Genomic DNA, 25,805 nt, shown 5'->3' on the forward strand with positions numbered 1-25,805 from the left:
ATCTCCCACTCCCTCTTCATCAAGTTCGAATTCAATTGGAGCATTGAAGTAGTAGCCTTTTTAATTATTGTCAAATTTGAAGTTGAATCAATAAATATAAATACTAAATAGTAAAAAAAAATAATAATAATAAATAATAAAATATAAACCCTAAGAATAGTTAAAAAAACTAGACACACCCAAACCCAAGTGCTTGGGCTTAAGCCTGCCTGACTGGTCTGCGTCTGCGTGGAAGCATTCTAGGCGCCAAATATTGGAAACCCTTGTTTGGATATCCATAAGCAATGACAACACCTTAAGTAAAACTCAATTTTTGCTATGGCTCCAAGGAATTCCCTTAACCAAGCCTGAGGAACAAGCTGAATACCTTAATTCAATGACAGAATTTTCTACCACTACGATATAGCATTTATTTTTAATTGGTGTAAATAAAGCATCAGCATCTTCTTTATTTTATAGCGATGCACATTGAAGAAAGAAATTTTTCAAGATTAAAATGGCCAAATAAGAAGGCATCTTTCTTCCTCCCTCATCGCAATTCCTAAAGGGCATGTGATCCGCTAGGAAAGGAAGCCACTACATCTTTTCTTTTCCTCTAATTTCCTTCCTCACCAGCAATTCATTAATTTAATTGATACATGAGATAAGACTAAGCAAAAGCAACAACAAACAGAAAAATACCACCTGCCCCTTATTTCTTTTTACTTTGTAACATTAATGATGGGAATCAAGTTGCCTCACAAGATCTATCCATAAAGATCCAATGACAAGTTCAAGAACCAAGAAATTGAAAGAAGCATTAAATGGACTAATTGAACACACCTTAAATTTAGACCCTTGTTCATGAGACTATAATTTACCTGAATTGAGTATTCAAGAGCCATGTTTTGTTAATGTTATCCAAGCTTTTTAATGTAATTTGAAGAGATCTTACCAAAAAAAAAAAAAATAAACAAGACATTATCAAATTTATCACAATTGATGACTGATTGATTGTCACGATTGGTGGGTGGCTAATTGATTGATTGCACAAATTGATGATTGATTGATTGATAAAATGTTAAACCACTTCCTTTTATCTTATTTTTTTTCCTACTTTGTTTGTGGCTATATAAGCCAATATAACCTAATGGGGAATTCACTATGAACAATACTAACAATGAGAGTTTTCTTTTGAATTTTTCATTGAACTATTCCAAACTTATCAAGATTTCATCTAATGGTGCTCATTCTTAACTTATCACTTACAATTCTTCTCTTCTATCTTGAGTGTGGCGTCTACCCTAACATTTTTATACCTTCAACATTTTTATCTCTTTATAGATAACGGGTCAAGATTCTTTTATTTTTCTTATTACAATCTGTTTTAAAAAGATTCTTGGCAAAAGAACCATTTTGAGCTTCGAGTCTCGCTTTCTTTCGTAGAGTTTGCATCAATTAAGCAAAAAAAAATGTGAGAGTGTGACCCATAAAATTGAAGCTTGACAGATTAATTGGATGAAACAAGAAGTTGGATGCGCTGGAGTGCTCTTTTTCACAATTCTTAGCATAAAATCCACCAAGAGATTAGAGATTAGCCAAAACTGAGGATGATCTCACAGAAATCTCTACTCAAATAACCAAACAGATTACATTTGACACTTCAGAGTACTACTGATGGCACAAAAATAAGGTGAACATTCCAAATTTTAACAGGGACTAGAGACTGAGCTCCTACGGAAAAGAAAAAACCATGGCAAGAATCTTAGTCAAAACATAACCAACATGGTAAGGGTAAGGAATTGCAAATAAAATGATGCGCTCAAAATACAAAAAAAAATACTTGCATTCCTTGTTTAATAATTTTTTTTATCACAAACAAAAAAATACAAATTTTGTTTCACTACACTCTAAGATAGAAAAAAGAAAAGTGATGAGAATTAAATAAATTCGTCTAAAACAAATGAATTGCTTAAATAAGAATTAGGGTAAAAATATTCTTTACACTTTTTTTATAAAAATATTTATACTAAAATATTACAAAATTACAAATATAAATACTAGTCTCGTTAACAAATTACAACAATTAAAGATAGACAACATGTCGTAAAGGGAGATCCATGGGAAGGGCAGTCGCTTCCTGAAAGTTCACTCCGAGTGTGTATAGGCTGTGTCTGCATTCGGATTTATTTGGGGGTGCATCCGGGGGGAAGGTCACCCGCTTTAGAAATTAGTCGGGCGAAACTCGGATGGTTTAGGATAATAATGAAAAAAAAAAAAAAAATAGACAACACCATTGCCTCTTTCAACAAAATAGGACTAATGATGATGAAACACACCAAAAACATAAAGTAGAAAAACATCATCATATCACTTTTGACAAAGCAAATCATGATGATGAAACACAATGATATATAAAAGACAAAACACCCTCAAATATAAAGGACAAATGAAGGGTGACATCATATATCACATCAATTAAGAGACTTGGGCTTGTTAGAAAGACTTGGGCCTAGCATATAGATTGACTACTTGGGCTTAATCGTGGTATTGTTGTGCCATAGAATTCCCTAGCGTCCACCTAGGGATATTTCGATCATTAGTCGCCTAGGGGTATTTTGGTCATTTGGCCTAGGCGAGCGAACTTCAAAAGTGGTCCCGAGCCATGATGCATTTCCCAAGAAGAAACCGTAAGAAAACAACCAAAGAATCATTAATAATAGTTAAAAGTGTGATTAGGCAAGGCTTGGGAGGTAAAAGTGTTATAAGGCAAAAAAGGAAAGTCTCCCCTTATAAATAGCAAGGTCAAAGGGTCAAAAAGGTGGGGAGGGAGGATTGTTCATCGTCTCCCTCCTATGCGTGCGCTCTCTCTCTCTCCCTCTCTATTTCTCTCATTTTTCCTTCTCCGAGAGAAATCTTCCTCTCTCGGAGAGGCTTCTTCCCTCTCGGAGAGATTTTTTCTTTCTCTTCAAGAGGCGGCCATGTTTTCTCTTGGAGAGGGCATCGTCCCTTGGTAGCCAGCAGGACCCCAGCAGCATTCCCAAAAGCTCTTTGTCTCTCTCTTTCTCTTGACATAATCAACTTTCTCCCTCTCAGAGAGGAGTTGTTCTCTTTCGGCGATTGTGCTTTCTCTCTCAGAGAGAGCAGCACCCCTCGGCGGCTCCCCTCGGAGAGCAGTCTGGCTCTCGGTAACCATGGCGAGGTTCTCTTTCGATAAGACCCTCACCGCTACAGCTCTTTCCCTCTCGAAAGCTCCTCTCTATGCAACAAGCCCTCGATCATGGCCGCAGCCTTCTCGGTGGCTCTCGACAAGGCGGTCTGTGGCGAAAGCTTCTCTCGGCGAGGCAAGAGCCCCCCCTCCCCCGGTGGCAATGGCTTCTCTCAGGAAGGCTTCTTCCTGAGAGCTCTCAGCGGCAGCCAGCTTCTTTCCGGAAGAAGACTTCCCGAGAGGCTTCTCTCTCTCTCTCTCTCCCTCTCTGTTTCTCCCATGGAACTATAATGTGTATATATATATGTATGTATAGTATGTATATGCTCACGTGATGGCCAAAGATGTGGTTTTATAGAGTGGGATGGGATTATATAATAAGTTAAGGTTGATATGTAATGTGTAAAGTACACGTGTATATATGTATATGTGGGCATGCGGCTTTGGCCAGGGACATAGTCACGAGACAATGTATATAATGTTAGAGGATATATATAATGTGTATATGGTTTCGCATGTGATATCCCTATAGGATGTGATATAGCATGTTGGTGTTTGGGAAATACGACGTGTTCTCTAAGGGAACAATGGTCAAGTGAGGTTCACCTTGACGCATCTCTCATTAAGCCCGGAGCTGCGCTCATGCAGGTCCCTTAGGGGCCGAGACCCTACTTCGACAGCCCGCCATGAGACCCACCTTCTCCCAGAGAACCCCCTAGACTGTCCGGGAGGGATTCCTCTTAAGCCTGTCTGAATGCTACTAACATGCAGGTATGTCCCAACACCCTGTGATAGTACCGTGATCAACCCTCTCTAATCGGGTAAGGTACGACCATCTTATGTTCAATAATAGTGTTGTCTATTACTCTTCTCCCTTATTGGTACTGACTTAAGCATCGAAGGGCATATGCGGGTGAGGAATCCCCGCGTGCCTTCTAACTTGTGCCTATGAGTGCAGATATGTCCCGAACACATAGGAAGGCCAATTCCAAGCGATACCGAAGATGCCCCCAAGAGATCCACCTACGACCCCGATCAATGCATCAAGAACCGAAGCTACCCAACGCCTATCTCCACCAGTAAACTCTTGCCAGCTGTCAACCTTGCTCTGTCTCGACTTCAACTTTCCCTCCCTACAAATTCTATTGTCGTAATTTTCTGGCTACAACACATGAAATGCCTAGGTTGCATTCTAATCTTGGGCTTTCAAGAAAACGAGCAATGTGATTAATTTGGACTTTAATTCATTCACTTTGAATTCTAGCTCTTCTAAATAGGTTGAAGTATTCCCAATAAATAACTCAAGTTCTTTTTAAAATTGTTTAGTCCTTAAACGAGTAATTGACTTAAGACTTGAAATTAACCCTTACCTTTATATCTTTACCGTTCACATCATAAAATCAATTGGACAAACAACTTAGAGAAAGAAGATTGAAATGCATGGTCACCACAGAATATGCTATGGAGACAGACAAGTCAGCGTTGAAGGGTATACTCAACATTAGCTTGCTACTTTTTTAACTGCAAAACCAAGATTAAGAAAGCATAATTAGTCCTTACGAACATAAAGTAAAGCTGCGAATTTCGTGAAAGGGTTAAAGACCACATATAACTAGGAAAAATAACTAATATAGTTCTGGATATCTTCTTTACTTCTGTTATTTATTTATTTATTTTTTACTTCTGGGTGAGGAAAGATGGATGTTCAAAACCTATGGTCAGGTTCACCAACTCAGATATTATGTTACAAGAATCAATTAACCAATCAGAATTATATAAAAAAAACGAAAGGATTTGGACAAGTTTGAAGAAAGGGAAAAATAAAATTAAAAAAAAAATCCTTTTTTTGAAGTTGCCAAAATTTGACAGATCAAGGTGATACATTCAAGGAAATGAAATGTATTTTAGCTGTTTCGTTTTATCACTTTGCTGGTATCATATATCACACACACACACAAAAGAAAAAACTCCAAAATAATAACAATGAAACACTACAACTAGAAGCAGTGGTGCAATCAGGTATTGTGTATATTATATACTCCATAATAGATCACAGTGTAAAATCCAAAATAATGAATTTTGAAAGAGTAAATGAAATTCGACATGAATTCATGAAAACAACATATCAAGCATTAATCCTATGAGGTGGGGCCAAAGAATTTATAAAAGAAAAAATAATTTACATTATAAGAATTATCCAAACAGGGCTTTAATGCTCTTGAATGCATGAAGAAGTGGATGAATCGAGCATCCAAATGGCATGCTCAAATGGGAAGTGACTAATAATAAATGATTCAACAGTTCAGTCGAGCCAAAGCAAACAGCCCATAGTTTCAAACCTCTCAACAAATGAGAACAGAGTTCTAATTAAAAAGGAAACCATGACTGTCCCAATTAATCTAATGAATAGCTGTAAAATTCTCTTAGTCCACACTCCATCTACCTGAAAAAGACAAGCACACAACCCCGAAGACTACATACAACAAACCTTAACAACTCAGAAAGAAACAAAAGCAAAGCCCTCCCTATTCAACTCACTAAAATGCCCCACACAAAAAAAAAAAAAAAAAAACAAGAACCCAAAGTCGAGAAAAAAATAGAAAGAAAAAAGTAATAATGAGAAAATATCAGCAGCAAAAGATTGCATTCACGGATTGAACCATCCAATTAAAAAAACCGTTCATGAAACTCCCATTTGAATAAAGAAAACTAAACACACAATTCCAAATGCCGAATACATATGATGCTTTTTCAGATTTGTGCATTGACAATTATTATCATTTGTAGCAATAAGTTTTACATGTTTCCTATAGTTCCTAAAACAATGAATCAGACTCCCAAGATATACCAATCCACCCTGAAAGTACCAAAAAGCTTGGCAAGAAAACCCATTTCCACTATGAAGAGTACATCAAAATAGCAACAAGAGGTTACTTATTGAACCATCACAAAGCCAATTCAGAGGCAAAAAAATCACAAACCCAGATCAAGGAATAGCAGGAGAAAAGCACCAAGAGTGAAAATATCCAAAAATCCAAATTAGAATCTGAGAAAACTCACTTGGAGCCAGAGTGGAGGTGGAAGCTATGAAAAACTTGGGAGATCTGAGACTGGCCATTGGTGAGAGGGCCGAAGAGTATTTTTGGCAGCAGACCTCATCCCTATCCCATTTTCCATCTCTGTGTGCAATCTACATTTGACAATTGACACAAGCATACATGATAACTTCTTCATATGGAAGTATAGAAAAACTGGAAAACAGAAGCTCACAAGGACTTTTGTGTGCTTTCTTTCAACTCTTACCATACTTTCAGATTTCCAGTAACAAGCTAACATTCTGGAGACTGGCCATTCTCCTTAAGGAAGTCTAGTATTGTCCTTCCCCATCTGCCTTTGAGAGAAGCCTCATTACCTGACAAACCAATGCTTAAGGGGAAGGAACTCATCTCAGCTAAAAGAATATTTTATATTTCAAATAGTAGAAACCAACTTGATCCGGCTAAACAAACTATTTACAGATCCATCGGTACTTATCCAAGTTACCAAGGGAATGGTTTAATTTGCCTTGGATCAGAAAGTATAGAATCCAAAAACTTGAGGTCTTCATTTCTCCATAGCAATCACTCTGTACATACCATCTGAACCAGATTGGTGAAATGGCTAATGTGCATCAGTTCAGCAACTTGCCATGAATTTCACGCATCAACAACTTCGAGCGATCAGCGAGACGTTTACTTTCATCTAAAAGAAAACTACACAGTTCGTGCCTGGGTGCTGGTCTTAGTGATCTTAATTGAGTCAAAGGATCTGTGATCACAGATTTACTACACAACTCCCTCGCCGGCTGCACATGCTTCCACCAAAAGTCAGATAGTGCTATTTTCAGGACATCCCAATATTCTACATCTCGATATAACCTAAATAAACTGCTTCCTTTAGGAGTCCAAACATAGAAATCCATCCAATCTCGATCCATAATTTCCATCAAACCTTGAGCTTGTGGAATACAATAAAGGGGGACTCGTGACCAAGGGAAAGCCTTGCTCATATCACCACCAAAAAATGGGCACTTTATTTCCAGAACTCCTCGTGAAGGCAAACCATAAACAAGCTTCTCAACAACCCCATCTGGCGAAGCTGCAAGCCAGTCATCATGTGGGTTCTTCTTTCCAGAGACCTGAAATTCAGGAAATAATACACTATTTCCTGTTATTAGCTTGTACCTTTCAAGTGCTTCCTCTTCTTTGATGTTGCTCCAACAAGTAGCCAGGTTACCAGTAAATGGGTCAATTACCCCAAGCTTCTCCAACCAGAGCTGGACTCTTCGTTGAGGCCAAAATCCAATAGCACCACCAAAAATGCTTGCTGTCAGCTTATGTTTCCTAAGTTCTTGCCAGTTTTTGAACCAGTGCTGAAGACCACTTGATTGAAGAACAGAATAAGTTTCAGGACATACACTTTCGGGCACACAGCCAGAAGAACTGTAAATTTGACTATTAGCAGCAAGAGATTTACTTATTGATTGTGAAAATATCTGGCCGCTGTATCTTCTTCTGTTTCTATAATTAAAAGCAGGACAATCTACTTTATGGTATTTTGAGCCCTTGAGATGTGACAAACAGCTGGACAAGGTGGCAGTAGAATGCAAAATTTTCACTGCCCAAGAAAAAAACATACGTTAAAATGTAGTCCATGGTAAGATAAAAGAGATGCTTTCCAGATTTGAAAATAGGATCGGCAGAAAAGGGGCACAACAAACTAAAGAAGAACTTCAACTACTAGCGAGCTTACATTGGTAAATACAAATAAATCCAGGAATCTGAAGCATTTGAGCCAGATACATGACCATAAATGAATAAAAGAACTTTATTTCCTATCATCTGCGGGCACGAACTATCTCACAAGTGCGTAAGTGTGATTTCTTCTGCTTGTTGTCTGCATGCATGCATATAAATAACTCTAATAAGGAAATTATCTTCATTGGCAGCATTCATAAATATGTATCCTGTTATGTCAGTTAGCATATGCATTGATAACCATTTCTCATGAACATGAGCAGCCCAGATGCAAAAGTACATTAGGAGGAAAACACGAGCATAATAACACAGTCCTGTCCTCTAGAAGAATGGAAAAAGATAAAGTGAAAAAAAGGCATTCCATATAATTTGGGAAGAGTAACTCACTGTAAAGCTTGCTAAGCACAATGCAAGAGAGTTGGAGTGAGCAGGACCAACATCAAGGCAAATGCCTCCTCTGAGAAAACAAAGAACAAAGAAAACATGCAGCATTTCTTCAGATTTTTCATCCACCTCATGCCTACGAAACATGCAGCAACCAAATACAATAAAAGATTCATAGCAGGTTTATACTTTTTTAGGCACAAACAATGAAAATTATTTTCCCTGGATTGGCAGTCCTAAGATTTCCTCCAGGCTGCTGGCTGATCAAAGGATAGCTTTCAGATTGAACTGTATGTTTCCAAAAGATTGCTTCCAATGCCAATTCTTGTAATCTGGCTTTCTCAACAGCCTGCTTAACAGTTGCAGGCTGCATCATTTTCACCGTAGGTCTCAATTCTTCATTTAAACCACTAATAGAACTTGACACAAAATAAGGCTCATTTAATGATGGAAGAGAAATAAGCAACAATGATTGAAACTCTTCAAATTTGAGTTCATAATTGTCATGTTCCTAGGGTTTAACGTAGGATTTAAGAGATAATAGGAAGGAATTGAGGAAGATAGATCAGAAGAAATAGGAGGGAATTAAGGAAGAACAGAAACAGAGAGGGGGAGATTAGGGAGAACTGAGAGAAAGAGAGAGAAATTGAGAGTGAAAATCAGATTTCATTCAATAATATGGTTGTTTTTGAATCAGATTGGATCAATCTTATATATTAATCTGGTCACTAGGTTTGGCACCAATAGGGCTGCCGATTATTCAAATCAATACAGCTGGAGGCTGTTACAATACAACTAAAGAAATTGATCTATTATCTAATTACTACTATGTCATTGGGTCATGACAATAACCTATCACTAAGCCTTCCAGCTTCAGCTTATTGAACTCCTCTATCACATCAGCCATTGATCCTATTACAAAAATCCTCTACCAATTCATTCCAATTCAGTTCAAATCTCATCCTACTCCATCCTTGATACCAGGCATCAGCCATATCATTGAGATATGCTGCTGCTAGGTTAACTTTCTAGCACTCCATTACATTATAATATTGGAAGAATCTTTTACACCTATGTCATGGAAGGGGACCTAGGACTGATACATCTTATAGTTAAAATCTTGGTTTATTTTTTGTTTACTATTGTCAATTCCATTTTTCTGTAATTTTGTTATTTTCCTGTTGTAATTTCCCTAGTGATATTAGCTGGAAGATTCCCCACGTGGAGGGGAATCAAAATAGGACAAAGAAGCGGTTATAACCGCATGGAGGAGGGATCTGTTGGTGCCCCCCCCCCCGGCGAGTGTTATATATATTTCCAGCTTCCTGGAGAAAAGAGGCATCGAATGATAATATCAGAATTGATTCTCCTCCATTGCTCCTAACTCTCTCTCTCATTCTTCATTCTAGTTTTCTCCCTCCCTTGCTCTGTTCTATTTTTATGTTGGTCGAAACCCACTCCTAATTCAATCCAAGCTAGGAGTAGTTACCTTCACGAGTGTGCCGTGACAATTTGGTATCAGAGCTACCTTTCCTTGGCCGATTGAGAAGGAAGTCGGTAATGGAAGAAGAGACTCGTATGAAGAATTTGGAATCACAACTGCAGCAGACCAGCTCAGCCATGACCGATTGTCAAAATCGGATCGACCAGCTGGGGTTAGGAGCTACCCGTAGCCACGAGGCTATCATGGCATTGGACAGACCAGTGGAGAGCTCCATGGATGGATTGGAGTGAAGGCTAGAAGGGACCATCGCACGAGTGCGAGACGAACTAAGTGCTCAAATGCAACAGTTCATGGTTATGTTCGCTTGCCAGAACCGAGTAAGGCTGTCTCCTGATTTTCCACTTCGAGAGCACACAGAACCAATCCTACAGAGGAATGAAACTAACGGGAAACGCAAAACCTCGGAGATTGAAGCGGACCCAGAAGAGGAGCTGGCTGGGTTGATGGACAGGGCTCAGGACAGGCCTGTAAATCATCACTCAGGATTTCCGATGCCTCGGATGGATATTCCCACCTTTGAGGGAATTAATCCTCAGTGGTGGCTGAGGAAGTGCGAAAGGATGTTTGAGTGGTATGGCATCCCTGAAGGGCAGAGAGTACCCCTAGCTACAATCCATTTCAATGAGACAGTGGATGCCTGGTATCAAGGAAGCCTTAGGCAGGGAAGGACCTACACTTGGGGGGAATTCTCTGAGAGGGTGTGCGAGAGGTTCGGGGAAAGAAGTATGGAGGACATTGTGGAGGAGTTTAACAAACTGAGGCAAACTGAAAGTGTGGAGAGCTACCATAAGCGCTTTGAGGAATTGAGATCTTTCATGATCCAACATAATCCTCACCTCTCAGAGGCCTATTTTGTGTCAAGTTATTTAAGTGGCCTTAATGATGAGCTCAGACCAATGGTGAAGGTATTGAGGCCCCAATCGGTTGAGCAAGCCTCCGAAAATGCTAGGCTGCAGGAGTTAGTGGTGGAAGCCTTAATAAGGAAGCAGAGGCAGCAAACGAGGAGCGTTGTGGGAGGGCCATCTAATGCTGCTGGAAGACACTCCAACCGGGATCAGATGAGAGGAAGTAGTGGGGTAAGAGGGGTGGCAGGCCCCAACCCGACTTCTTTTGGAGAACAACTAAGGGAGCAGAGAAGGCTGGTGGGATTGTGCTTTCGGTGTGGAGAAAAATACCATGTAGGCCATCAGTGTAAGAGACAGATACTGTTGCTGGAAGGTAATGAGGAGCCTGAACAAGCAGTAACGGAGGAAGAAGAGGAGGAAGAGGCCAAGGAGGATAATGGGGAGATATCCATCCATGCCTTGAAGGGGGTACCCAACAGTAAAATAATGAAGGTAAAAGGACGAGTTAGAGGGAAAGGCCTGATGGTCTTAATTGACAGTTGGAGTACCCACAGCTTTTTAGACGAAGGCATGGCCAAGAAGTTGGGGTGTCAGTTCACGAGAACACCCCATTTGAGTGTGATCGTGGCCAATGGCCAACAAGTGATGAGTACATCAGCTTGCAATGGGTTTTGCTGGGAGATGCAAGGCGAACGGTTCGAGGCAGACCTCAGATTGTTACAACTGGGGGATGTGATGTAGTGATCGGGGTGGATTGGATGAAGGGAGTAAACCCAATCAGTTTTGATTTTAACCGAATGGAGGTGTCATTTGAAAAGGAAGGAAGGAGAATGATACTGACAGGAGGCAAGGAAGCTGGAACATGCAAAATGATAATAGGAAGAAGGTTGCAGAAGGTGCTCGAGGGGAAATGGAGTCAACTGGCCAAACTATTTTCCATCATAACTTCGGAGGAATTTCCAGGGGGGCACGAGAAGGCCTACCTGACGATCAACTCAACTGGGGAGCTCTCTGACCAGGTAAATCACTTAAATTGCATTAATGAATTGTTGGCAGATTATGAGGACCTGTGCATGGAACCTAATTCCCTACCCCCCACCAGACCGTATGACCATACCATTCACCTAAAGCCCAATACCGAACCCATTAATTTAAGATCCTATCGGTACCCACCTCTCCAAAAGATTGAAATAGAGAAAATGGTTAGGGAAATGCTTCAACAGTTCCTTATCAGGCCCAGCCAAAGCCCCTGTGCTTCGCCCGTCCTATTAGTCAAAAAGAAGAATGGGTCATTGTGATTTTGTGTGAACTATCGCCAACTTAATGCCATAACCATTAAAGACAAATTTCATATACCCTTGGTGGAAGACCTCCTAGATGAACTTCACCACAACCAAATCTTTTCAAAGCTTGATTTGCGTTCAGGGTATCATCAAATTAGGATGAGACCGGAAGATGTATTTAAGATAGCCTTTAGGACCCACCACGGACACTTTGAGTTCTTAGTAATGCCATTTGGGCTTACCAACGCCCTGGCCACCTTTCAGTCCCTAATGAATCGGATATTTGAGCCCTATCTTCGGAAATTTATCCTTGTGTTCTTTGATGACATATTAGTCTATAGCCCTTCCCTTAGCCAGCACCTAATTCACCTCAAAATCACCTTGGATGTCCTCAAGTCTAACCAACTTTTCATTAAAAAATCTAAATGTGCATTTGGTCAAGGGCAAGTGGAATATTTAGGGCACATTATATCTAAGGGAGGGGTCAATACAGACCCAAAGAAGGTGGAGGCAATGGTGTCCTGGCCAAGGCCTCAGTCTGTGAGATCCTTGAGGGGGTTCCTAGGCCTAATTGGGTATTACTGACGGTTTGTTAAAAATTATGGGATCCTCAGCAAACCACTAACGGAACTGCTGAAAAGGGGGAATTTTAGCTGGGGACCAGAAGCAGAGAGGGCTTTTGAGGAGCTTAAGAAGGCCATGAGCAGAGTGCCAGTATTGGGGCTACCTGATTTTAGTAAGCCCTTTATCTTGGAGACTGACGCGTGTGGAATGGGTGGTGGGGGCAGTCCTAGTGCAAGAAAGTGAGGCCCTTAGCGTTTTTGAGCCAAGCGTTGGGCCCAAAACATGTGGGGCTGAGCATATATGAGAAGGAGTTCATTGAGGTACTGATGGCTTTTGACAAATGGAGACATTACTTGGAAGCGGGGAGGTTTATAATCAAAACGGACCACGAGAGTTTGAAGTTTTTACTACAACAGAAACTACAAACACAATTGCAAAGGAAGGGCATGGCCAAATTGATGGGATTAGACTACTTGATACAATACCGGAAGGGGAAAGAAAATGTGGTTGCTGATGCATTGTCAAGGTGTCATGAGGAGGGAAGTGTGGCAGCCATAACTACTGTTATCCCTGAATGGTGTCAACAGGTGATCGAAAGCTATGAAGGGGATACAGCAATGAGGGAGTTGCTGGAAAAGCTGGCCATAGGATCTAAAGGAGTTGAAGGATATACATTGGTGGATGGAATGTTGAAGCACCAAGGTAGGATTGTCATTGGGAATAAAGAAGACCTCAAGAAGAAAATTCTGCAGTCACTACATGAATCTCCCTTGGGAGGGCACTCCGGCATCCAAAATACTTACCTACGGGTGAAACAACTCTTCCATTGGCCCAGGTTAAGAGCTGAGGTAAGAAGGTTTATGTTGGCCTGTGACATTTGCAGGAGGTGCAAGGTTGAGAATGTGGCCTACCTGGGGCTTCTACAGCCACTGTTGGTGCCCGAGCAAGCTTGGTCTAGTATCTCTATGGATTTCGTCGAAGGGCTGCCCAGGTCTAAGGGAAAAAATAGTATCATGCTGGTGGTTGATCGATTCACGAAATTTGCTCATTTTATAGGGTTGACCCATCTTTATACAGCCCAAGAGGTGGCTAGAATTTTCATGAATCAGGTGGCAGCCTTGCATGGGGTTCCTACTGCTATTATCTCCGACCGAGACAAGGTTTTTACAAGCGCCCTATGGAAGGAACTTATGAAGGCATTGGGTGTTAAGCTAAACATGTCTTCAGCCTATCATCCTCAGACGGATGGCAACACCGAGAGGGTAAACCAAGGTTTGGAGAATTATTTGAGATGCATCTGCATCTTGCAACTCAAGAGTTGGCATAGATGGCTATCTTTAGCCCAATGGTGGTACAATTCCAGCCAACACTCTTCCTTAAAGGTGTCTCCTTTGAGGCTCTCTTCGGTTATAAGCCTCCCTTACTACCAACTTTAGGAGAACATTCCACTGCAGCCTCAGTAGAAGAGTATTTGCAACAGAGAAGGGAGGTATTGCAGCAGCTCAAACAAGAATTTGCTACGGCTCAGAATAGGATGAAGCAAGTTGCAGATAAGAAGAAAAGTGACAGGGAATTTGAGGTTGGGGAAAAGGTCTACCTAAGGTTGAGGAAGCACCACTTAAAGGCTATTACTAAAAAGCGGGTCTCAAAGCTTGCCCTTAGATATTTTGGGCCTTTTGCCATATTGGAAAGGATAGGAAAGGTGGCCTACTGACTACAGCTTCCAGAGGGGACTCGAATCCACCCAGCTTTCCATGTCTCCCTGTTAAAGGCAACAGTAGGGACTGAGAAAGTGAACCCCGCGATGCCCACTATCTCTGAGGGAGAGGACAGCCTGGAAGAATCAGAAGCTATTTTGGATAGGCGGGTAATTCACAATCAAGGGGTTCCACTCATTCAAGTATTGGTGAAATGGCAGGGTGGTGCAGCAGGAAGTGATACTTGGGCGTACCTGCCTAGCCTGCTCACACGATTCCCCAAAGCTGCCAGTCTCCTCAACATTTCTTGAGGACAAGAAAGGTCTAAGGACGGGGGAATTGTCACGAAAGGGGACCTAGGACTGATACATCTTATAGTTAAAATCTTGGTTTATTTTTTGCTTACTATTGTCATTTCCATTTTTCTGTAATTTTGTTATTTTCCTATTGTAATTTCCCTAGTGATATTAGCTAGAAGATTCCCCACGTGGAGGGGAATCAGAATAGGACAAAGAAGCGGTTATAACTACATGGGGGAGGGATCTGCTGTAGCAGCCCCCCCCCCCCTGAGTGTTATATATATTTCTAGCTTGCTGGAGAAAGAGGTATCGAATGATAATATCATAATTGATTCTCCTCCATTGCTCCTAACTCTCTCTCTCATTCTTCATTCTAGTTCTCTCCCTCTCTTGCTCTATTCTGTTTTTATGTTGGTCGAAACCCACTCCTAATTCAATCCGAGCTAGGAATAGTTGCCTTCACGGGTGTGCCGTGACAACCTCCTAATCCACCATCATGGTTTAACACCTTCAAAAATAGGAATTTCCAGCCTTGGCATCGGTGTGTGTTGGTGAGTTTGATAAGATCCTCTTACCTAGACTACCTAATCCAATTCAAGTCGTTCCTCATCTTCTTGTGAGGTAGAAGTATGAGAAAGGATGCCTACTCTTATAAGGATCGATTCTGAAGTGGATCTTAGAGAAAAATCCACTGGAAGGCTAGCCTAAGGTATTTTAGAAAACATTCTCAAAAGTCCATCCAACCTTTGGCCAAAGTTGGCAAATTCTTCCTCAACTCCTCTTTCTAATGTCTACACACTTCTTTCTACGGTCTGCACAATTTCTCTTGTTGCAAAATTATCCTCTCGGTAGCGACTCACCTACTCTTGAGTCTGCCTTGAGCCTAGTTCCATTGTCTCCAAGCTCACCTCCAACTGCTTCGAGCGAGTTCCTTCGGCCATCTCTACTGCTCGCCTCTGAAACTGCCTCCAAAAATTGCCTAGATCTAAATTCAGTAACTGAGAATCGATTACTCTGATACCAAATGTCAAGTTCCTAGACCTGACTTAGGGTTTATGAGTAATTAGGAAGAAATTGTGAGAGAGAAAGAGAGAGAGAGAGAGAGAGAAATCAGGAAGAATAGAGAGAGAGGGAAAGATGAGGGAGAAAACAGAGAGAAAGATAGAGAGAATTAGAGAGAATGTTATTTCACATCATAACCTCTCATCCTCCTTGTAGTGGCCTATTTATAGGCCTTCTAGCTTTCAGTTACAAGTTGCTTTCAGTTGTAATTGTAAATTGAAAAGATTACAAGTTGTAATAGAAAAAATACAATGCAATAATTGCATCAAGCTGAAATTACTATCTATTATAGCCCTAGGGTCTTGACATAAAGGTTCAAACCCTAAATGTACCTTAACTTTATGCACATTACATCCCATAGAACTAAGGGTCACAACCCCAAGGGCATATTAGTAATACTAGAATACATGTATTTGTTAGGTGTTGTACATTGCTACTTTACTTGTACCTTTCAGTTAGATAGCCTATGAATAGGCTAAAGTAGGAGAAAACAAGGCATTGATGAATGATAATTGACTTTGTTTCCCTCTCAAATTCTCTCACCCTCTCTGTTTCATCTGAACACTCCGCTTTCTGCTGATTTCTCCTTCATTTCTTCTGATTTTTCCCTCCATTTATGTCTAATTATCCCTCGGATTCTTCCAATTTCCCATCCAAACCCTAGGCCGTGACATTTGGTATCAGAGCCAATCCATCATCGATTGTGATTTCCGCAAAAGGAGTTAGGTTTGGTCACTATAATCCATTGGCTAACGCTTCTTGGCACGATTTCAAGCAAAATAGCTAATCCTTTGAAGGCAAAGCAGAGCAAGCAATTCTCGACTGAAACCAAACTGATAGTCATAGGGGGCGATTGTTGAATCATAGCGATCGCAATTGAGATTCCGACGAGAAGGAAGGCTCGAGATGGAAGCAGGTCTAAGGGTGATTGTTGAATCACAGCAATCGCAATTAGAGTTTGAGCGATATTGAATCTATAGCGAATTGGAAGCAAAACTAGAGGATTGTTGATCTTCATGCAGGCCATCGGTGATTGTTGATTGATCCAGAGCAATCAATCCTAATCCTAGCTACATTCGAAGACAATTCAATGACAAACTCAGTCATCTCAGATCTTAGTGTCAATCAATTCAGGAGACGATTTCAGATCAGATTGATACTAAAGTGATTTCCAAGCAACTGGATCTAGGTTATTGAAACGGATGGTAGGCGCCTCTCAGGAAGCTGCAATTGAGTTGATCAAGTTTAGGAAGAAGAGTTGTGCAGTGGAAGCAGTTACAAAAGTAAGCCATGGACGTGTTGATTTAGACTTACTGGTTTAGGTTAATTTAGATGATTTAATCTCTCACATATACTCTTCCCACACTCTTGGATTAACAAAAATATATATATAATGGAAATAGAAAGTAAAGAATTCACAATTCAAGAGATAAATCAGAAAATCAAACCACAAGAAACCGATTTTATCCTGGTTCGGATAGCAAGTATTGCAACCCTACATCCAGCAGTCAAACACCCCCTCGAGCAACTTTCTTTATTTAGTATGAACAATCAGTACATAGCTTAGTTCCCTTCCTTCTATTCCCGAGTACATCAAGCCTTCGCTCCCCAAGATTACAAAGCTATCTCTCAAACACTAGCCTTTCTCTCAGAACGAACAGTACTCGTTACAACAGAAAATGAAAACTCTCTTCTACTCAGCTACCCCTTGACCTCTATTTATAACAGTGGGCAGACATCCCAATATAACTCGACTGAGATTAGATAATTACAGTTTTAACCCCAAACATATACTAATAACATTTAGGTATTATTTCTAACTGCCTATCTACACCCTAGCCGACATAAGCCACTGTCTTCACTGATCTTCTAGTATAACTCGAGGCAAACATATCAACAAGACTCCACCATTTGCCTTGAGTTTTCTCCACCCGATAGACTAGGCCTACTCACCTCCGGGAATGCTTGACATACCTAATCACTCAAACACAACATACATTAAGAATATTTAAACAATGCAATAATTTGTATTTCCTTTCTACTCCTTTACCTGAGAGATCATAAATCTTTCTTAATTTCAGTAGAAGCTAGATTAGAAAGGTCTCCTTTATCAACTGTATATAATCTTGTAACCCTACAAGGAGGAATGAGATCAATTTTTCTGGCTACTTTTGACATCTACTAATCCCCCTTCCAACAACATTACCCCTAAACAAGAAACTGAAGCAAAAATAGCTTAAGACAATACAAGGTTTCAGGAAAAACAGAAAAACATAAAGCATGAATTTAACAATGAAAATCCATGTAAAAGGAGGGTAAATAAAGACAATGTTAAATTTCAAGGACTGGGCGCAAAAATACATGTAGAAGTAACCCAGGTTGGGGTTAGTAACTTAATGATAGTGAATCACAGTCTGATTTTTTTTTATATACGTACATACAAAATTGTAACATCTATCATTACACAAATAGCAGTTCACAACTTCTTAATAAACCAACTGAAACACCACAAACTGTAGCTCAGTTTAGGTTCTAGACCTAAACTACTAAATTCATTTAACCCCAACAGTCTAATTTGAAAACCCAAATTTTATCTTCCCTATCAACAACCAATATTCACAGGGATGCAAAATCCACATTTCCAAACAAAGAAGCAAAAGAACTAACGTCTAAATGAAGTTACGGCACTAAAAGAATACAGAAAAACAATCCCAGTATACGCATAAACAAAGAATGAATCAGAAATTAACAAAATATCTCCTGGGATCTCCAGAAACAAAACCCAGATGACAGATGAAGAGTTTTAAGAGCCCCCAGAATGTGAATTCCACATAAATGGACGTAAAGATTAATGTTTTTAAGCATAGTATTGCTACGGCGGTGCAGACAGCACAGATGAAGAGGTTTTGTAAGCTCTTTAACAAAACAACAAATCTAACAACAAAATATCACCAAAAAAATATGTTAATAGGAACAAAATACAGCAAAAATCACATACCACTCATATCTGAATAGCTGATGAATGGCCGCAGCAGCGACGCCGGAGCGGCAATGCTGCGACGTCGGCGAGCAGCAGCAACTCCAAAGAAGACAGAGATGATGTGATGTTGTGACGCTGGAGACGTGAAGCCGGAGTGGGGACACTGTGACGCCGGAGATGACAGAACAAATGGAGAGAGGAAAATGAAACGGCGGCGACGGACGAGGGAGGCAGGAAACAGCAGCAACAGCACCTTCTCGATCTGGGTCAGCAACGACAGACGACGGACAACGGAGATGAGTGACGGACGAGGGACGCCGGAGTGACGGACAGGAGATGCTGCGAGGGAGGATAAAGGAGCTGAGAAACCGATTGTTCCAATGTGATTTTGGGTCAGGGTTTTGGACAACAAGGGTTTTGGGTTAGGGTTTTGGACAGATGGAATTTTTTTATTTATGCCAAGGGTAGAATAGTCTTTTACGATCAAAATGAAGGAAAATTTTAAAAATATTCTATTTGCATCCCCTCTTTTGCTTTTCATAGCTACATTTTAATATACCTAAAATACCATCTTTTGAAAACTCAATTTTTATCCTTAGCCATTTTCTTCTTCAATGAACTGTCCGCCAAACATATGCGACTGTCCATTTACATCAAAGACGATGCGAAAAATAACATCAAATTCAAAAAAACGAATGAAAATAAAAAAATAAAAGAACGCATACACAAACACATATATACACACACACAATCACAGAGACACATATACACACATCTCCTTATACACAAACATATATACATGGCTAAAGTCATATATAAGTCCCTCACCTTTTCTCATTTAACCACTTAGCCCCTTCAACTTGAGGAGGGACCTATTAGATCCCTAAACTTTTAATTAAGGGCCTCTTAAACACTCTAACTTCTAATTTAAGACCCATCAGCCCCCTCACAGTCCAGTCAACTCACGCGTGAAGTAAACTCCTATTGTTTGCGCGTGAAGTAAAAACTGATAGTTTAAATTTAATTTAAACTATTACTAATTGCTCTCTTTGTTGTGATTTTCTTATAGTTCAAATTTAGTTTAAATTCTGACTATTTGCTTGGTTTGCTGTAATTTTCTTGCTACTCATTATAATTTTATATTTCTTATTTTTTACTTATTATTTTCTTACAATTTACTATAATTTTAATTTTTTTAATGCCAATATTTAAAAAATATAAGTGTTATATCCTTTAAAGTCAAGTGCAAAATCAATCCCCTGTTATATTATAAACGTGAAGATCAACTTATTCATATTAGATTATATAATAAAAAAAAATTAATACCCTATTACATTAATTCATAATCAAATATTCATTCATCCTGTGATAAAGCCAAGATTGGAAGTACCAGAATTGAAAGTAAAATTAAAGCAAATTAATCCATTCATAATCAAAAATCAATCCCCTGTTGCATTAAACAAATATTTGCATTAAAACAAAATTAATTTTGTTGCTTCAGTACCAAGATTGGAAGTAAAATTGAAGCAAATTAAACAAATATTTACATTAAAACAAAATTAATTTTGCTATTGAACTCCAGTTTGTTGCCGTCATCTTCACAATTTGTTAACCTTTTTGCTGTTGAAGTTGATTGGTTGTTATTGCATTCTTTCCTTTTCATTTCAGCCCAGGTGGTTTAAAGCCAAGATCCCCTGTGACGATTGCTGAACTCTTTATCTTCCTTGGGTCATGTATGAGTCTGGGGGTGGTATTTAATGACTGTAACAAACAAGTACAAAATTCAATAAAATAGAAGAATTACAAAAATTTGCAAATAATAATGTATTTGACATACGTAAATAATATACCTGATATGTCATGACCCCAGTAACTTTGTTGTACAAGACTCCCATTCCGCTCATCACATTTTGTCGCTTGGCTTGCGAAGATACTGTTGGTGCTGCATACGACCTTTTAGCACCATCAATTCCATGTCCCACCCCAGTTGAACTTGTATTGCATTGATTGACAGTACTCATGTTTCTTGACTGATGTACATAGATATGTAAAATAAAGACAATAAATGATAGATAAATAAAGACAATAAATGATAGATAAATGTAATTAGATTTCAATTAAATTTGTTAATCAAAACTTTACCTCATGATTACTTGAACTTGCCTTGCACCCCTTCTTATTATGGCCAAATTGCTTGCAGTTGGAGCACCTCATTGTCAAACCCGTTTTGAGATATTTACCAATTTTACGTTGGGATTCTTCTTTATCTTTCTTTCTCTTAAGCCTTGGTCTACCTGGTTGTTTTCTAACTTGAGGTGGTTGAATAGTTGGATTTTGTGAATCTGGCCACAATTTAATTCCTCTCACTGGTTCTAAAAAAAAGCTATATGCCTTCAGGTAAGTCTCCTTTCGATACCACTTTGCAATGTAGTCTTCAGGATTTAGTTGTCTATGAAACAAAGCACATACAGCATGTTGGCAAGGTATCCCTTTCAGCATCCAGCTCCTGCAAGTACATGTCATGTTCTTAAGATCTACATTCTGTCCATACTCCCCTTCCAACACCTCAAACCCATTGTCTCCATTCCACCGAATGTGACACTTCATTGCTAAGATCTTGTTCGCCTCCAACTTCTGCATTGCATGAGGTGAAATATCTGATATCCATGTTTCTGTGAATTGTCTCATGGTTGCAATCCTTTCCATCACCTGTACCCTGATTTCTTCTAACATTGTATGAATTGACTTCATTCTAGCATTAAGAATCCAACCATTGAAAGCCTCAGTCATGTTATTCTCCAATGTATCACACTGACAATCTGTTCTAAAGAATGCCCTGCACCATGTATTATGATTATAATACAATAGGTCATCAACTATCCCTTGTCCGAGCTTATTCATTTCATTTAATTTTTCATTTGTCAACTGCTCAAACGGTGCTCGTGCAACCTCCCAAAATTTCTTCCTCTTGTCCTCACCTCTCCACTTCTTAGCCCAGTTCGACCATATGTGTCTAGCACACATTCTATGCTCTACATTAGGCAACTCGTCAACAATAGCAGAATCCAAACCCTTTTGCATATCCGTGACCACTGTCCAACCAGCACCTGTTTCCATACCAAGGTCCATCTTAACCGTAGAGATAAACCACTTCCAGTTTTTCTTATTTTCTATATCCACAACCCCCCACGCTACTGGATACATTTGATTATTACCATCCTTTGATACACAACATAAAAGTTGACCCTTACATGGACCCTTGAGAAAGCATCCATCGAAACCCAAAATCGGTCTACACCCAGCCTTATATCCTTTCTTAATAGCATCAAAACAAACATAAAATGTCTTGAACTGTTGCACGCCATCTTCATCCCTTTTTACTTTAACAAAACATGTCGTACCAGGATTGGATCTCCTAATTTCATCTGCATAGTCATGTAGCCTACCATATTCAACTCTGTAGTCACTTGTCATACTTGCAATCACCTTATTCTTTGCTCTTCTACACACTATTTTTCCCACAAACATATTCAAAGACTCTCTACAGAGTTGTTGTATTTCTCTAATCTTTATCTCAGGTTGAGACAAAATCCTCTCCCTGAAATGCCTAGCAATAAACTTTGAATTGCATAACCTATTCCTATTGCTTTTATAGCACTTGTGTATAGGGTAATAAGTCTTGATAATGAAGTTGTTTGATTTTCTATCTAAACTACCAAATAACAACCATGGGCATCCTTCCTTACACTTCACCCTGACCCTTTTCCTCTCATTAGGTCTAATGGTTAGCTTTACTCCCCTTGCCACAGCATACTTGGACATAGCCTCTCTGAACTCATCTACACTCTTAAATATCATACCCAACTCCCAGTATGGAAATTCTGAGTTTGGATCATAGCGAAAATTTCTATGTTTGTGTCCTCTTCCTTGAGTAACCTCAACCTCATCCTCATATTCTTCGTCAGTGCCCCCCTTGCTATCAGGATCAGAGCTATTCTCAAAAGGCTCATCACCCCCAACAACACCTTGAGATGTACCAGACATAACAAGTTCCCCATGAAACCCCACATCATTACCCACTTCCCCTAATGATAGTTCCCCTTCTTGTGTAGAACGAACACTCTTTCTGTCATTCCTCAACCTTTCTCTTGCTATTCTAACCTCATCATCAACATTAGTAAATATAAATTGTCCACCAACATCTTCTTCTGGTGGGTCAATACTTTCCTCACTATTGCTCCCACTAGTGTCAGTACTACTATCATCAGTGCTTTCCCCCAAATCCTGCAATTCAAAATCTCCCACCCCACTTCCCTCATTTCTTAAAGGGTTAACCTCACTATCTATATGCTGAACAAACACATCCACTATATCACCGTTCCCAATTCACAAAAACTAAGCACATCTTGATCTCCTTCAATTAAAGTGTAATGCGGGACATCAACATCTTTTACCCATCTATAGTAAATGGCCACGTGATTGGTGTAACCCAACTCCTTGACACGTGTATTTAATTCAATAAATGACAACAAATCTGGATCAACAATGTCTTCAGTTTGAATGCCCCCAACATACTCCTTACCCCATTATCAATTACAAAATTTCCCCCATGATTCCACCTTAACATCACAACTTTTTCAGCCATGTGCAAATCAAATTTCCTAAACAATATAATAAACAAAAATAAATTCAATTTCGAACCAACATCAAATTCAATAGAATCTATTCAATTCCAAAAACATTTTAATTTCCAAAATAAACCCCTAAAATTCATCAACAGATTGAACCTACAGTGAACATCAACAAAATTCATATTTTCATTTCCAAAATGAACCCCTAAAATTCATTTCCAAGCAAATTTACATACACCACAGTGAACATCAACAAAATGAACCCTAACATTCATATAGACAAGTAGTAAATGTTAGCCCATTTTGCAGCAAATTGAAACACAAAGGCACCTCATCGGAGATAGCCAGCGACGGCGAAAGCGAGAGCGACAGCGAGATCGGCGATGGTGATAGTGAAATGTCGCAAGGCACCTCACCGGAGAGACCCAGCAACCACCACCTACAGAGCGACAGCGAGATCGACGACGGCGAGATATCGAAGGCGACATCAAGAGCGAGACCGAGAGCGAGATCCAACGCGAGATACCGATGAAGAGACCGACATCAACGATAACACAAGGGTATCGACGGAGAGATCGAGATCGCGACCCACAGCGACGGAGAGACTGAGATCGAGACCCACAGCGACGGAGAGACCGAGATCGAGACACACGGAGACAAGAAGATCTCGACGCACAAACTAGGATAGATACCGAGATCTGGACGGAGACAGCGTGCTCGATGGCGTGGGCGAGATCAACGGCGTGGGCAAGATCGACGGCGAGCGTGAGAGCCACAGCGAGCGCGAGAGAGAGAAACAGCGAGCGCGAGCAAGAGAAACACCAAGGCAAGTGTTCTGTTTGGGTGTTTAGGAAAAGGGGTTTTTCTTTTGTGATAGAAATGAGTGCGTGTATTGCACACAGGTAGATCGGTGATTTTGAGTGTTTAAGAGGTCCTTAATTAAAAGTTGAGGTACCTAATAGGTCATTCCTTAAGTTGAGGGGGCTAAGTGGTTAAATGAGAAAAAGGTGAGGGGGTTATATATGACTTTAGCCTATATACATAAATACACACACATGCAATGCCCGCATACATAGACATATATACATAAACATATATATATATACACACACACACATATTTTGGGAATCGGGCATGACGACCATACCTTTTCATGGCCCCCTGAACCCTGGGGTTCGGGCGCCTTGAAGGTCCCTGAACCCTAGGGTTTAAGGGCCATTGAGATGATTTCCGGTCATTTCTTGGCCTAATTCAAATTTAATCTATAAGCATTTTTTTTATAAAAAAATTATTTGATATGGTGTCCTTTCTTGTTTAAATAATAACAAGTTAAACTTGTTTTTCTATAAAGACACTGATTATGTTGAATAACATGTTTTCTAAATGAATGGGGTTTGTTCAAAGCTTTTTCTTTAACAAACTTAGTTATTGAGGTAAATGGTACATCATTTATATATCCAATACCTCTTTTATCTCCAAATGGTTTTTAATTTCCCAAAATCATTTCTAGCTTCTTCCTTCCTTTTAATAATTTTTCAAATGAATCTAATAAGTCATTGTTTTTCTTTTCTAATTCTGAAAGTTTGATCTTTAAATTTGTACTTTCTTTATCATTTTGTTCAATAATTTGCTCTAGGTCATCATAAGCAATCTTAAGATCACTACATTCTTTTTCTTTGATTATTGAGACATTTTTCAGAACTTTGTTTTTGGTTAGGACCTTGTTATATGTGTCTAATAGTAAATTGTATTCATCTTGCAAAGAGTTAAATGAAAGAGAATTACTATTAGATGAACATGAGGTTACCTCATTTTCTTCTCGTGCCATAAGGCAAAAGTTTGCAGCTTCTTCTTGTTAACTTGAATCGGGGGAGATGGAGTCTTTTTCATTCAATCTAGCTAATGACTTCTTCTTTTTGTTCTTTTTCAACTTTTTGTATTGAAGGCAATCTGCCTTGATATGTCCTGATTTCTTACACTCAAAACATTTTAATTCATAAGGAGTATCTTTAGCAAATTTCTTGTTTTCATATGGTTTTCTCTTTGAAAATTTTCCTTTTCTCATAAACTTGTTAAAACTTTTTGTGAGTAAAGTAAGTTCTTCATCTTCCTCATTTGTTTCACTTTCATCTTCTTCTTTGGCCTTAAATGCTAGGGATTTCATTTTGAGCTCATTTGATTCTCTTCTATTTAACTTATTCTCATGAGTTAATAGTGAGCCTAATAGATCATCCATTGTGAGCATAGATGTGTCTCTAGCTTCTTCTATGGCTATGACTTTAGGTTCCCAACTAGATGGAAAGCTTCCTAAGATCTTATAAACCTTTTCTTCGGTTGTTATTGTTTTTCCTAAAGCTTGCAAGTTTGTTACAATGTCATTAAACCTTGTGACAATTTCCTTAATGGATTCACTAGCATTCATTATGAAATTTTGATATTCACTGGTAAGGATTGCAATTTTAGTGCTTTTCACTTTCTTGGTTCCTTCATGTGTTACTTCTAAGTGATCCCAAATTTCTTTTGTCGTAGTACATGAAATGACCCTATTAAATTCAGCTGGGCTTAATGCACAA

The 25,805-nt window shown here is 39.4% G+C and overlaps 1 protein-coding gene across 1 annotated transcript; it reads right to left on the reverse strand.

The window, feature by feature from the left end:
* Positions 1-1,924: 1,924 nt before the first annotated feature.
* Positions 1,925-19,142, reverse strand: LOC127811136 (uncharacterized). The gene is made up of 4 exons (XM_052350847.1): positions 18,620-19,142; positions 6,491-7,843; positions 6,248-6,377; positions 1,925-4,708 (listed from the first exon to the last, which is right to left on the reverse strand). Exons 1-2 carry the CDS (start codon positions 19,140-19,142, stop codon positions 6,858-6,860), a joined length of 1,509 nt encoding a protein of 502 aa, XP_052206807.1. The 3' UTR covers positions 1,925-4,708; positions 6,248-6,377; positions 6,491-6,857.
* Positions 19,143-25,805: the final 6,663 nt, after the last annotated feature.

The sequence above is a fragment of the Diospyros lotus genome, chromosome 10 (genome assembly GCF_014633365.1).
Source record: "Diospyros lotus cultivar Yz01 chromosome 10, ASM1463336v1, whole genome shotgun sequence".
Taxonomy (NCBI): Eukaryota; Viridiplantae; Streptophyta; class Magnoliopsida; order Ericales; family Ebenaceae; genus Diospyros; species Diospyros lotus.

Excerpts from the sequence above, each read along its gene's own strand:
- LOC127811136 (XM_052350847.1), bottom strand. The coding sequence starts at position 19,142 with ATGAAAAGCAAAAGAGGGGATGCAAATAGAATATTTTTAAAATTTTCC. Across the intron at positions 7,844-18,619 it reads CAGCTATTCAGATATGAGTG|TGAAAATTTTGCATTCTACT; the intron begins GTATGTGATTTT and ends TTTCTTGGGCAG.